At 45.7% G+C, this 14,034-nt stretch overlaps 1 protein-coding gene across 3 annotated transcripts in view; it reads left to right on the top strand.

Annotated features, from left to right (window-relative positions):
* The window catches only part of SETD3 (SET domain containing 3, actin N3(tau)-histidine methyltransferase), a 32,315-nt gene that overhangs the window by 228 nt on the left and 18,053 nt on the right, over positions 1 to 14,034 (top strand). The window contains exons 1-7 of one of the 3 annotated variants that reach the window (XM_069950590.1): positions 91 to 230; positions 2,622 to 2,663; positions 3,227 to 3,341; positions 4,366 to 4,458; positions 4,958 to 5,106; positions 8,697 to 8,769; positions 9,011 to 9,267. In XM_069950590.1, coding sequence (XP_069806691.1) covers positions 3,239 to 3,341; positions 4,366 to 4,458; positions 4,958 to 5,106; positions 8,697 to 8,769; positions 9,011 to 9,267 — 675 coding nt within the window. In that variant the 5' untranslated portion in view covers positions 91 to 230; positions 2,622 to 2,663; positions 3,227 to 3,238. Of the gene's footprint in view, positions 1 to 90; positions 231 to 2,621; positions 2,664 to 3,226; positions 3,342 to 4,365; positions 4,459 to 4,954; positions 5,107 to 8,696; positions 8,770 to 9,010; positions 9,268 to 14,034 lie in introns of those variants that run through there. The other 2 variants (XM_069950587.1, XM_069950589.1) reach the window with 2 other exon arrangements.

The raw sequence follows: 14,034 nt of genomic DNA, 5'->3' as shown, positions 1-14,034 counted from the left end.
CTGAAAGGGTTAAGTGTGGGTGATTGACAAGTAAAATAACCAATCGTAGGCTCTGTAGGCGGTGCGCTGTCCAATAGTCGCTGAGGGATGCTGGGCGCTGGCAGCGGAGGGTTTGGTTGTGCAGGGTTCCTCTCTCTCCATCTCTCCGGCGCTGTACGTCTGTTTCTCCCCAGCCGGTGACGGGCAGAGAGGCCGCTGGTGTGATAGGGTCCCGGGGGGGACAACGGGAGGTAAGTGCTGACTGTCCTCCCGTCCCCCAGCGTCACTCCCTCTCGTGCACGTCCTGCGCACTGCGGAATAGACCCAAGAGCTAGCACTCTGTGCTGCTTCTAGGTCAGTGCCTGTCCATACACAGCGGCTTCTGTGCGGTACCGCCTCCTCGTGCTTTGTGCACTTACCCTTTGATTTATATAGGGGCAGGACTAGCAGTGGTGTACGAGTCAGTTCACATGATGCGTTTTCAATGCTGAAGCTGACTTCTTCTTCTTCCCATAAGAGGCAATGGAAATCTGTGATGTATGAAAGTGCAACCGTAGTCAGTGACCGCAGTTTGTTGGTGCATTGGCGGAGCTCTCTCCAGCTGTTGCAAAACTACAACTCCCAGCATGCTCAGACGCTCTCTGGGCATGCTGGGAGTTGTAGTTTTGCAATGCATTGAAGACCCCAGTTATAGATGGGGATCACATTGGAGACCTCCGATCCAGTGTTATTCTGCTGATCCAATTAGATGTCAGGATTTCCTATTGTATGGACCTGGCCTGGAGTCTGTCTGGGCATGCTGGGAGTTGTAGTTTTCTAACAGATGTATATTACAGCTTGGTAGTTGGACAGACACAGGTTGGGGCACGCTGGGAGTTGTAGTTTTGCAACAGCTGGAGCGCCACTGATCGGGGATCTCTGCTTTTTTGTTACCGTCGTGGCCTGACGCTGATCCATCCATGCTAACTACATATTGCAGAACTACAATCCCCAGCATGCCTTGACGCCTCATCAGTTACAGGGGTATTCTGCTCAAACATAGCTTTTCCTATGTTGCTGCCCATGGTGACTAACAGATCATTACATCCTTATTATTTATTCCATGTCCCTCCCCCAGTTCTGAGCTGCTGCTTTCTGCTGAAAACAAAAAAGAACTGTGTGAGCTTTTCTCTCTGTCTCTCCCTCCTCCCCCACTTCTGAGATGGCTGATGTAAACAAGTCCCTGGCCAGGACTTTGTCATGCTGGGAGGGATACTCACAGTGAGTTCATCAGCAATGTGACCTTTAGAATAACCCTCCCAGCATTACAAAAAACAAAAAAAAAGCTACAAAGTTGCAGATAAAGCCAGCCAGGGACTTAAGTAACCTAAATAGGACTACTAGTAACTGATGTCCATATACATCAAACAATATATAAATCCTACAACCAGCCAGGGACTTGTTTACATCAAGAAGGTAGGAGGAGGAGACAGAGAGAAAAGCTCACACACAGATTGTTGTGTCTTCAGCAGAAAGCAGCAGCTCAGAACTGAGGGAAGGAGACTGAATAGATAATAAGTATGGAAGGAATTGTTAGTCTCACCATGGGCAGCAACATATGAAAAGTTATGTTTGAGCAGAATACTCTTTTAAGCCTAGAGTGTTCCTTTAATTTAAGTGATGGGATTGTGTTTTCAGTCTACCATGGGTTGATCCAGGATAAGGGATGGGGGTGGGGGAGGTGCTTTCAGCTTCATAAATAAACCCGCCCAGCTTTGTAGCCAGCTTACCGCTATCACCTTACACTTCTATGTTCCCTTACATTCATACATCAGACACAAATGATTGGAATCCTAGAGTTTATGTAACACCCGGCTCCACACGCTCTAATATTACACTCAGGACCTGTAGCTTAAAGGGGAACTATCAGCAGGTTTGATCCTTCTAGTTCCCCTTTAACCCCAGACTGACCATGGTGACTTATTGTGGTGGTTATGATCAATAGATGTTCATATTGGGAATTGCACCTAATGTTTAGATAAGTGGAGATCAGTGGCGCCTGATGTATATGTTAGCCGCTGATCCCCAGTCTACTATATTCTGCAGACACAGTCTATAGGACACACAGGCGGCCTCCATCCTATGTGTATGGGCAGCAGTGGCGTCATTGCATAGGATGGTGGAGCCCCCCCCCCCTGTCTATCACGTTCCTCCCGGTTTTGTGCCTGATATTTAAATAATCCCTTTCTCCGGTTTCCATGGCTCCGGTGACAAAATAATTACACATTTCCCGACTGAGATGATGCGGGAGGTGTAAGAAAAACACAAAATGCTGTTTTCTCTTCTAGCTGATTCTCTCGTCTCCTGAGAATCTTCGTTTTCTCACTTGTACCAGTATGTGTGCAGTAGGGGGAGCTTGTGCTGGGACACAGCAGCCAGTCAGAACAGGAAGAGCTGTAGTAGAAGAGCTGCCATGTAAAGCTTGGGGGGGGGGGGGGGGGAACTTGTGTTGGGACCCAGCAGCCAGTCAGAACTGGAAGAGCTGCAGTGTAAAGCATGGGGGGGGGGGGGCTTGTGTAGATCTCTCTCGTGTATACGGCAAGATAATGAGAATTCTTGACTTATTATTCTTATCTTCTCCTTTTTGTTCTTCTCTTTTGCAGGCGCTCCTGAATTACATAGAAGACGCTATATAGGGAATAAAGGTAACGTCATGTGACCCCCCTCCTCTTATTATTTGTCCCGCTTTATAGTTATTCTATATCTCTATATTTTATTTTGTTCGGGTTCATATTTGTATGAACCCGAACTCTCAGCATCAGATTCCCGCTGTCTACCCACTCCGTGCAGCGGGTGGATACAGGAAGGATCGGCTGGAAAACTGGGATACAGCCTATGGCTATGGCTGTATACCAGTTTTCCAGGCGGTCCTCCCGCTGTATCCACCCTTTACACGGAGCTGGCAGACAGCGGGAATTATTGCCGAGAGTTCGGGTTCGGACCATCCCTACACAAAACCTGTGTAGTCTGATCTTATATCATACTCCCCTGAATCTGTCCCCTACTTGTTAATCCACAGCAGGTAATGAGGACAGAGGAGGATCAGACTACACAGGGTCTGTAGTCTGTTGCCATAGAGATACAATGTGCTTTTCTTTTTTTTATTTTACATACATTAGAGCAGTTTCCTTATGGTGTAAAACTACAACTCCCAGCATGCTGAACACGTCACTTATTGAAGGATTTGTTACGGCTGATCTCATTGCAGACAGAATCCAAAATGGGAAAGAAAAGTAGAGTGAAAACCCAGAAGTCGGGGAGCGGAGCCGCAGCAGTCGTCTCCCCAAAAGAAATGATGAACCTGATCAGTGAGCTGTTACAAAGTAAGTGAGAAGCGATCCATCAGTAGTGGGAAAAGAGAAGTATGCAATGTATGTACACAGTGACCCCACCAGCAGAATAGTGAGTGCAGCTCTGGAGTATAATACAGGATGTAACTCGGGATCAGTAATGTAATTTATATACACAGTGACCCCACCAGCAGAATAGTGAGTGCAGCTCTGGAGGATAATACAGGATGTAACTCAGGATCAGTAATGTAATGTATGTACACAGTGACCCCACCAGCAGAATAGTGAGTGCAGCTCTGGAGTATAATGCAGGATGTAACTCAGGATCAGTAATGTAATGTAATGTATGTACTCAGTGACCCCACCAGCAGAATAGTGAGTGCAGCTCTGGAGTATAATACAGGATGTAACTCCGGATCAGTACAGGATAAGTAATGTAATGTATGTACACAGTGACCCCACCAGCAGAATAGTGAGTGCAGCTCTGGAGTATAATACAGGATGTAACTCAGGATCAGTACAGGATAAGTAATGTATGTACACAGTGACCCCACCAGCAGAATAGTGAGTGCAGCTCTGGAGTATAATACAGGATGTAACTCAGGATCAGTAATGTAATGTATGTATACAGTGACCCCACCAGCAGAATAGTGAGTGCAGCTCTGGAGTATAGCGCAGGATCAGTTATAGGCTGCGTTCACACTACGTATATTTCAGTCAGTATTGCAACCAAAACCAGGAGTGGATTAAAAACACAGAAAGGATCTGTACACACAATGGTGAAATTGAGTGGATGGCCGCTATTTAATGGCAAATATTTGTTGTTATTTTAGAACAACGGCTGTTATATTGAAATAATGGCCGTTATTTACTGTTATATGGCGGCCATCCACTCAATTTCAACATTGTGTGGACAGATCCTTTCTGTGTTTTTAATCCACTCCTGGTTTTGGTTGCAATACTGACTGAAATATAGTAGTGTGAACGCAGCCATATAATGTATGTACAATAACTCTTAGTAGCCGGTGCTGCCGCTGACTGTCTTGTGTTTCGGCAGAGTGCAGTAACCCCAGCTCAGCACCAGGGAGAGAATGGGAAGAATACGTGCAAATCCGAGGACTGGTGGAAAGGATTCGCAAGAAGCAGAAAGGTCAGCAGTAACGTGTCTGATGATTGATGGCCGGGGAAGGACTGTGTTCTTAAACTATAAACTATATGTTAGAGGAACATCCAGCTAAAGCCTCCGCTGACAGCTTCTATCTGGGGGATTTGTCAGCTCTGGTTCCTCTCCGTGGAGCTGTCCCATCTACTTCTTATGCAACAGCAGAATATTTAGGTGAAATTCCTGCACTGGGGGTCACAGCTCCTGTCCGCACCCCCCTATTACAATGCCTGCAAGCCCAGAACAATGTCCTATAGGTATCTGTCTGCTGCTATAACACACCCTTTACTGGTAGGAAAACCCATTCACTAATGTATTACATGGAGCTGTGTGTAGTATTCTGCACCAGGAACCACAATGGGAGACTAAAACATGGTGTGAACCCAGCCTTATGTGTCCACAGCCATCCCATGGAGACCTTGTCTGTGATACAGAGCAGCGAGAGGTCACATCACCTTCCATATTGCCTCTCTTATACCCACAGCAGGTTTGTCCGTAGTCTTTGATGGCAAAAGAGAAGACTATTTCCCCGAGCTGATCCAGTGGGCGCGAGAGAACGGGGCATCTACTGAGGGCTTTGAGCTGGCTGAATTCCCCAATGAAGGTTTTGGATTGAAGGCGACAAGAGAAATAAAGGTGAAACCTATATATTTGTAACTTGCCTTTATTTAAAAATCTCCAGTCTTCCAGTACTTATCAGCTGCTGTATGTCCTGAAGGAAGTGGTGTATTCTTTCCAGTGTGACAGTGCTCTGCTGCCACCTCTGTCCATGTCAGGAACTGTCCAGAGCAGTAAAGGTTTTCTATGGGGATTTGCTGCTGCTCTGGACAGTTCCTGACATGGACAGAGGTGGCAGCAGGGAGCGCTGTGTCAGACTGGAGAGAATACACCACTTCCTGCAGGACATACAGCAGCTGATAAGTACTGGAAGGCTGGTGACTTTTAAACTTTCTGACACCAGTTGATTTAAAAAAATATATATTTTGCCCCTTTTAATATCAATCGATTCCTGTAACAGCCTAATGAGCATGTCCCCTGACATCAGGAGCAAACAGGACTGGGTATGTTAGGCTGGCCATACACAGGATAGCCATTGGAGGGGAGCGTGCACACATTTCTGTCCACAGGTAGTATGCCTTAGGTCTTATTCACACGTCCCGTAATTTACAGATCCGTATTTCCGTATCAGAGTTAGTGCACATTGATGTCTATTGGGCTATCCACACTATCAGTAGATGAAAATCAATGCCGAAAAAAAAGGACGTCCTAGTGCGGACCCAGATTTTTTTTTTTTTACGGATCCTCTCATTGAAATCAATTGTTTACGGATTGTTTAAAGATTGCGACATGTTTGCCATCCGTATTTCCGTATTCCCGTAAAAAAATACGGATGACTCATAGGTCACAAGGTTCTGTTTCTAAGCAACCATAGGCTGACAAGCGATCATGTGACTTATTTTAGGGGTTGGGCAAACTGGTGCTATTTTTTTTTTTTTTTTAACCTACTCAACTTTATTAACTTTTTTAAAGCAGTCAGTAGTAAAAAATGATTTACAGAAATACGGATGTACTACGGATGTCCAATCCATAATTTTTAGCGGTTTTTTTCAGGACTAGAAAATATTACTGAACGTGTGAATAAGGCCTTATACGTGACCGGGTCTCCTTATGTTTACAGTCTGGGCCAAGTGGTATTTGTGTAATATTTAGGAATAAGGGGCTGTGCAATGAATCATTACCCACAGGTTACTGTATAAACATGATAACTGGTTCTGTGCAATACTGTTCTTACCTATCCTGTGTATCCTGCAGTCTCATGTGCATGGCTACTGGCCTTTGTTATTGCTTATTGTGTCTTTCATGAATTTGATTAATAAAGATTGTACTCATTGACTAAAACAGTGTCCGTGTTTGTAGGATTTAGTGTATTTTGGCCGTTGGACAGGCCAGTATTGTGGTTAGTATAGGATTATACAGGATAGCCATTGCCTGCATGCTAATTCCCACCATACACATGCATGTCTAGGTCAGCTGAGCGTGCATGTTTCCTGAGTGGGGAAGGCCAATACTATATCCTCCTGCACTCCATGCACATTAGATGGGTTACTGGGCTCAGGCGACATTTATCTGTCCATTGCCTGATCTTTTTTACCCCGTGGAGATAAGTGAGGGCAATTATACGAAACGATTAATATGTTGAAAGACAATGACAGACAATGATCAGCCGACATCGTTCATGTCAGCTGATCGTTGTCTTCTATTACACGAGATGATTATCGGCCGATGATCGATTCGTGAAATAGGGCCTTAAGATAGCAATGATCTGCTGCCGTCACTCTGTGGAATAGGAGCGGTGGCAGCAGACCGCTGCTATTTTCTATAGGCTGCCCGGACTATCTAGTGATCACCCGAGCTCCCTGCGGCCCTCCCCTGCTCCTACCCGCTCGCTGTAATAGCGCCAGCAGTAAGCGGGGAACGAGGAGCAAGCGAGCTCTGACATCGCTCATTTGTTACTCTACTTTAGTCTGTGGGTCTGCTCCAGAACACCACCTGCACCTAAACGTAACACAATAGCTACCATATCTTCTAAGTCAGCTGACCTCCAGACTGCTCAGCTTCCCATAATCATCTTATAGCTTGTGGACTTTTAACCAGCAAACCCCTTTAAGCCCTCGTTCACCTTTGAACTCTGTTCTTCCTTACCATACGGCAGGGATGGGGAACCTTCGGTCCTCCAGCTTGTTTGGCTGTCCAGGAATAATGGGAATTGTAGTAATGTAACAGCTGAAGGTTTCCCATCCCTGCCATACGTTATTTTTCCCTTTCTATTGGCCTGTCGGTGGGTTTGCGGCTTGTCCGGACACGTTGTTTTTGTTATTTGAATATCCGCCGCTTTCCCGCTGTGTGCACAGATCACTTTCACATGATTTCTAGGCAGCGCTAAAAAATCCAGATTGCGTTCCATCCCCAGTAAATGGAGTCAGCAGGTATCTTGTGTATATTAATGGCCGGCGGGATAATAGAGCTCCAGGCTACGGCGTGTGTATGATTATCTGCAAACTCAATCACAGGACAGACACGTACCCCCCCCCTCCTCCTATATTAAATTGGTTGGATACAGACTCCTTTAGCCGAACGTTGCTTGCTCAGAACTGAGAGGAAAGGTTTTTTGTTTGTTTTTTTTTATTTGTGAGCGTTCCAGTCCATTATCGTATATTTCTTGCAAATGAGAATGCTGGGAACTTCTGCCGGCAATAGATATTGGTTTGCAAAGAAATCTTGAGGTGCTTTAAGTCTGTTTATCCAGAATTTGATGACATAGAAGGTCCGGTAATCCGGCAACTATTTGCAGCGCAGATATCTGGCCGTGCACTTGACGCTTGTGTGGCTGATAGCAGTCTCCTTATATACGAGCGTGCATGTGTTCTGCTTGGGCACAGGGGAGAAAGCCACTGAGCACAAAAGGATCGAGTATGGTAACATCCAACATGGTCGATCCTTCGGTGGGGGTCTGAACACTGCAAAATGTCTTAATGACAGGGACACTTTAAGTTGGCAGATGTAGGGTGACGTAGATTCCATCCTGTGCAACCAAAAACTTGCGTGGCATGGTTGGGGGTCCATATGTTGCTCTGGTCTAAGACTGTACTATATGAATACAAGTGGGCACAGTTGTTAAAGTTAGTCTCTGGGGTGCCCACTCCAGATCCAGAGAAGAACCCACAAAGAAATGAAAGAGAGGAGTTTTAAAGGAGTTATCCAGCATTAGAAAAACATCCAAGTTTTTATCCCAAGTTTTGGACCCAGCACCAGTAGATGAAGGGGGGGGGGGGGCGCTCTACTGATGTTGTGCAAAAAACTGTATGAGGGTGCGTTTCCACGTACAGGATCTGCAGCAGTTTTAATGGCGCAGATTTGAATCTGCAGCAGATCCGCAGCAGATTTGAGGGTCTAGAATTGATTTGCTTTGAAACTGCAGCTTCAAATCTGCAGCAGATCTTGTATGTGTGAACGCATCCTAAAGCTCCCATCACTTTCATAGGGCACTGCTGCAATACTCTGCACAACCAGGTGGCTAGAGGGGCACTGTGCAGGTAGAAACATGGACTGTCAAGTCTAGCTAATCTGGTATATGTTCTGGGCACTAAAAATAAGACTGCTCATATTGTATATTATTTTTTTGCTGAATAACAGGAGCGTTAAGGCTGTTTGTTTCCCTCCTGCAGGGTGAAGAGTTATTCCTTTGGGTACCAAGGAAGTTATTGATGACTGTGGAATCTGCAAAGAACTCTGTCCTGGGTAAGAAGAGTGTCCGAATCCCTTCACACTGACCCCCCCCCCCCCCCCCCCCCCCCGATGGCCGTATACCCCTGGACATGCTGTCTGAGGCCCATTGTCTGACAGACCATAGAGCTGCAGCAGATGCATCTTTGACATCTCTGGTTGTGTATTGCTCCGGTTTGTCATTACTATCCTAGGGATTAGGCAGCGAGTGTGATTCTGTTACTGCCAGCTGACTACAATGTTCCTCCATGTTTAGGGTCACTGTATTCACAAGACCGTATCCTGCAAGCAATGGGGAACATCACCCTGGCATTCCACCTGCTGTGCGAGCGAGCAGATCCCAATTCATTCTGGCTCCCGTATATCAAGACGCTGCCCATAGAGTACGACACACCCCTGTATTTCCAGGAGGAGGAGGTGCAGTATCTCCAGTCTACACAAGCCATCCACGATGTCTTCAGCCAGTACAAGAACACAGCCCGGCAATACGCTTACTTCTACAAAGTAATACAGGTATCGGCTCCGATTATATGAGCATTGCCTTTAAAGCGTAACTGTCATGTTTTTTTTTATTGCAGAAATCAGTAGTATAAGCGATTTTAAGAAACTCTGTAATAGGTTTCATCAGCCAAAAAAGCCTCCTTCTGTACTCAAGAAGCAATTTCCCAGCCTCCCCCCCTGACTTCTTATCTGTGCATTATCAGGCAAACACGTCTTCATTACAGAGAAGCCAGTGAAGACTGGTTCTGCTCTCTCCATTGTAAGCCTATGAAGGGGGGAGGGGCTGAGGGAGATGAGGGAGCAGGAAGAGGTGACATGAAGGTCAGCTGTTTGTAGACTCTCTGGGCACCTAAAACCCTAAATTCAGGTGTCAGAAAGGTCAGTGCTTATCTATGAACTTACTGAGAGAAGATTGCAGGGTGTTGTGCTGTGCAGGACTGCTCCGTGCTCAGTCACTCCTAACAGCCCCTCCCCTCTCCATAGCCACATAATGGAGACAGAAATCCTGCTTCATTTGATGTGAGGGGGGAGGCTGGGAGATTGCTTTTTCAGTACAGAAGGAAACTCTTTTAGTACATAAAACCTATTACAGAGTTTCTTAAAATCGCTTTTACTGTTGATATTTAATGTTTTCAGAAAAATGGCCCTGAAATGACAGTTACGCTTTAAGAAGCCTTGTAGTGATTGACGTGTGCATTGTAAGTCACCTTACAGGGTGTATATACTTTTGCACCTATATAACTAAGCAGCTTTACACATAATCCTGTTTTGTGTATACAACTCCAATTTAAAGGAGAATAACTGCAGACAGGTTGGTGGGGTCAGGGAAATAATAAACAACTGAACCCGCCCGTCCTCATGCCTTCGATGCACCTCTTCCGGGTCCGTTCACATCAGCCGGCTGTCATCTTCATTGGGAAACAGGGTACATCACGTATGTACATCTCCAGCTGAAATGTCCCGGCAGAGCGATTGCCCAGCCTAGGGTGGGACTAGTCACTGACTGGCTGAACGGGACCCGGGAGCGGCGCATCAGAGGCATGAGGACGGGTGAGTACAGTTGTTTGCTGTTTTTGTACTTCCATCTTATATCTATCATCTATCTATTTATCATCTATCTATTATATATTTATTATCTATCTATCTATCTATCTATCTATCATCTATCTATTATATATTTAATATCTATTATCTATCTATCTATCTACCTATCAATCATCTATCTATATAAAATCTATCGCAGCACTCTGTAAGTCAAATGTAGGTGGAGGCCCACTGGTTGGTCTTGACCACAGACCAAAACTATATTCACAAAATACAGACGGCACTCCGAATGTTTGTAGAACACTCATTGTTCCATCACTAGGTGCAAAGTTCACAGCAGAATAGCCAAACATAACGTTTCCGCAGTCTTACACCCCCATTTTTAAGCATTAAATATATATTTATATTAGCTATCTAATTCATTATATTATAATAGCTATTTATGCATGTTATATATTTTTTAGATATTTTTTTTTTTTATGTGTTTACTGGAGCATGAAAAATATGCATAATGATACCTTGGGGGATCAGCGTTATGGTGCTGAGGGGGCACCTACTATAGTGTAAATGTGCGTGCAAATCTGTAATTTTTTTTTTTCTTTTCTGAATATGATCCTACTGTGTTGACCTCTGTGTCGTTTGATGCGCTGAGATGTAAGCAGCTTATACATATTTATATGCTGCATAAAGAACATTGCTCTTTGTTGTATGGCATTCAGCAGGGGCGCCCCCTATTTTTCAATGCGAGTACCTGTCTTATTGCATTAGACTCCCTCCCCTCCCCATTTTTTGGTATTTCTGTAGAATTCTTCTCTCCTGTAAATCCCTTTCCCCCTCATTAACCCTCTTTGAGAAGCCAAGTGGGGACGGCTCGCAGCTGTTGGTGAGGTTGACATTGGGTCAGATGAGGAGGAGCCGGTATGAGGATCCCTCCGCATCTCTCCTCTGTCATGTCTGCAGGAAGCTTTATCGTTGGATGTTGCCGCTTTAGCGCAGCGTATAACACGGACGTCAAGTGTTAATAAATCCCATGATGGAGACCTGTGAACTGCAGGGTTAGGCTGCTCTGCTTTCCATAAACATTTCAGCCGCCCTCTGCTTTCTCTCACCCGCTTGCCCATAAATGGCTGTATTCTGTGTCGGGAGAGCGACTAACCCTGCTTGGCCGGCAGACTCCCCGGACGGGAAGAAAACACACATTTTATGTTTTGCAGCTGGCGTTCCAAACCAGCCTGTGGCCCTAAGTGATGAGAAGAAGCAGGTGGGAAGCAGAAATAAGAGACCCCCCCCCCCCCTTACTGAGGGAGCGCAGCCTGTCATGTAGCACATTCTGCTTCTACTGTAGGAAAGCTGGGTGCCTAACCTTCACAGGGTAATATATATACTGCCGAATAATGAGACACGATTGTCATTCGGGGGTTTGGAAAGCTGGGTGACATCTAGTGGGAGCTGCTGTGGACCACACATTGGGTTACTGCAAACTTTTAACACCTAACACTAACGTGAAAAGTTTTGGTCCGTATAGCTGGGAGAAGCACGCAGCAGTGCGATTCACTCCCTTTAAAGGTGATCTCCATTGTACATCTATAAGCCAGTACTGCAATCATCAAGTTGGACGGGGACCTGAGGAGTGAAGCATGCTGGCAGAATTGTTTAAAGGGTTTTCCAGGATTCAAAAATATGGCTGCTTTCTTTCAGAAATGGCGCCACTCTTGCCATCGGTATGTATGTAGTATTCAGTTCGATTAAAGTGAATGGAGCCAAATTGTAATACTACTAACAGCCTGAGGACAGGTGTGGCGCTATACTTGGGGCATATACAGAACTGTATACTAATGAGTAATTTTTTTATGGACCAGTGCTTAAAGGGATTTTCACATCTTAGTTAGTCATAGAGTATTGGCTCTCATTGAGGAGACCCAGTTGTATGAGCAGAAGGAAGGGCTGTCTCTCTACTGCCACCTAAGGGTAGCTATCCAAACCAGCAGAGAGGTGGCACTACAGAGACTGTTTTCTGCATTCCAAATGAGCTAATTTGCATAATTTCCCATGGAGCATTGCCTGTACTTTGGCTGCTCCCTTCAATCTTAATCCGTGCCCTCTTGGGCTACATTAGAGACGTCCCTTTAGCCATCGCTTCAAGTGTTAAGGGGCAAGTATCCCAAAAGGGGTGTATACAGATTTGGCTAGTCATGTTTGTAGACTCCTGCCTACAGGTGGCAGTAGAGACTTTGGGGAAGATTTATCAAACATGGTGTAAAGTGAGACTGACTCAGTTGCCCCTAGCAACCTATCAGATTCCACCTTTCTTTCCTCACAGACACTTTGGAAAATGAAAGGTGGATTCTGATTGGTTGCTAGGGACAACGGAGTCAGTCTCACTTTACACCATGTTTGATAAATCTCACCCTTTCTGTTTAGCTTACCCCTTTAAGCTGCTCCGGCTTGTTTCAGAAACTTTTTTTTGCATCATCCTATCCTCGCTGAAACTTACATGGTTTCCAAGACCGGGAACAAGATTTAGCATAATGACAAGAATCCATAGAGGCCTCTCCATATATTCCCGCACCCCGGTGCTCAATCATCCCATCGCCCCTTACACCTTCCAAATATTAGTCATGTCTGCGAGCATCAGAAACATCCACGTGTGCGCAACAAGGGAATAACATAATCAACGTTTGCCGGGCCGGCGCCATTCATCATCCCTGATACTACCGATGCTGCCGTACTTCCCGATAAGATGCCTCCTTTCTCTCGTCTTATCGAGGTGTAATGCGGGTGGACAGTTTAGCATCCCCAGGAAGCCGCTTGATATTCTTGAAGTGTTCCCCCGCCCCAACCTTGTCTTGTAAGGGGAGATGGGGACCGGAGCACTTACACGTGTACAACTTTCAAAGACTCGATGAAAGACATTGTGACGAATGCCTTCTGTCGGGGAGCCTGGCGTCTCTTAACTTTCCGGTCCTTGTACGTATATTCTGTGTGCAGGAACAAGTGCAGATTATATGCTTAAAGGGATTTAGAAAAAGATTTTCAGAAATAGCGCCGCCCTTGCACATGTGGCTGTGTCTGGTATTGCAGCATTGACGTAAATGAAGCTGAGCTGCAATGTGAGACAATACCTCTTAATAAGGAGGAAGATAAAGCAGGCCCTTTAAGGCCCTCCTCAATAGGGAGAGGAGAGACGGCTGCTGTCAGACACCTCTCGCAGCAGTTTATCTCCATGAGAGAAAATCCACCATGACCGATTCTTCTGTACAACAGCGCTGGCTGTCAGGGGAGACGGGATGCTGCCATACACCTTGGATTAGTGACTACGCCAACCATCCAATGGCCAGCTTTAGGCTGTCACCTTTAAATGATTATCTGATAATCTGGCATTATGTCTGACTGAACCAAAGTGAACAGGACTATGCTGTAATACCAGATAGTCCATGGACAAGAGTGGCGCTGTTACTCTATAGGGCAAGTTCAGTCATGGACTCGGTCCCTGAAGTGATTAGTCCTTTTGGGCGCGTTATTTCTTTAGGGTATATTCACACGAGCGGACTCGCAGCGAGATTCTCGCTGCGAGTCCGGCAGGTCCTGGCAGTTCCCACACACTATAACTACTGAACGACCGCAGCGAGTATGTAATTCTACCGCCCTTAACCCCTTCTGCTCCCGCCCGGCTCCCCCGTAGTAAGCATACATTACCTCTCCTTGCTGCACGGGTCCGGCGTCCTGCTCTCACGT

Source organism: Dendropsophus ebraccatus, chromosome 13 (genome assembly GCF_027789765.1).
Source record: "Dendropsophus ebraccatus isolate aDenEbr1 chromosome 13, aDenEbr1.pat, whole genome shotgun sequence".
Lineage (NCBI taxonomy): Eukaryota > Metazoa > Chordata > Amphibia > Anura > Hylidae > Dendropsophus > Dendropsophus ebraccatus.
The sequence above is the reverse complement of the archived record's forward strand: the minus strand, read 5'-3'. Positions and strand labels throughout refer to the sequence as shown.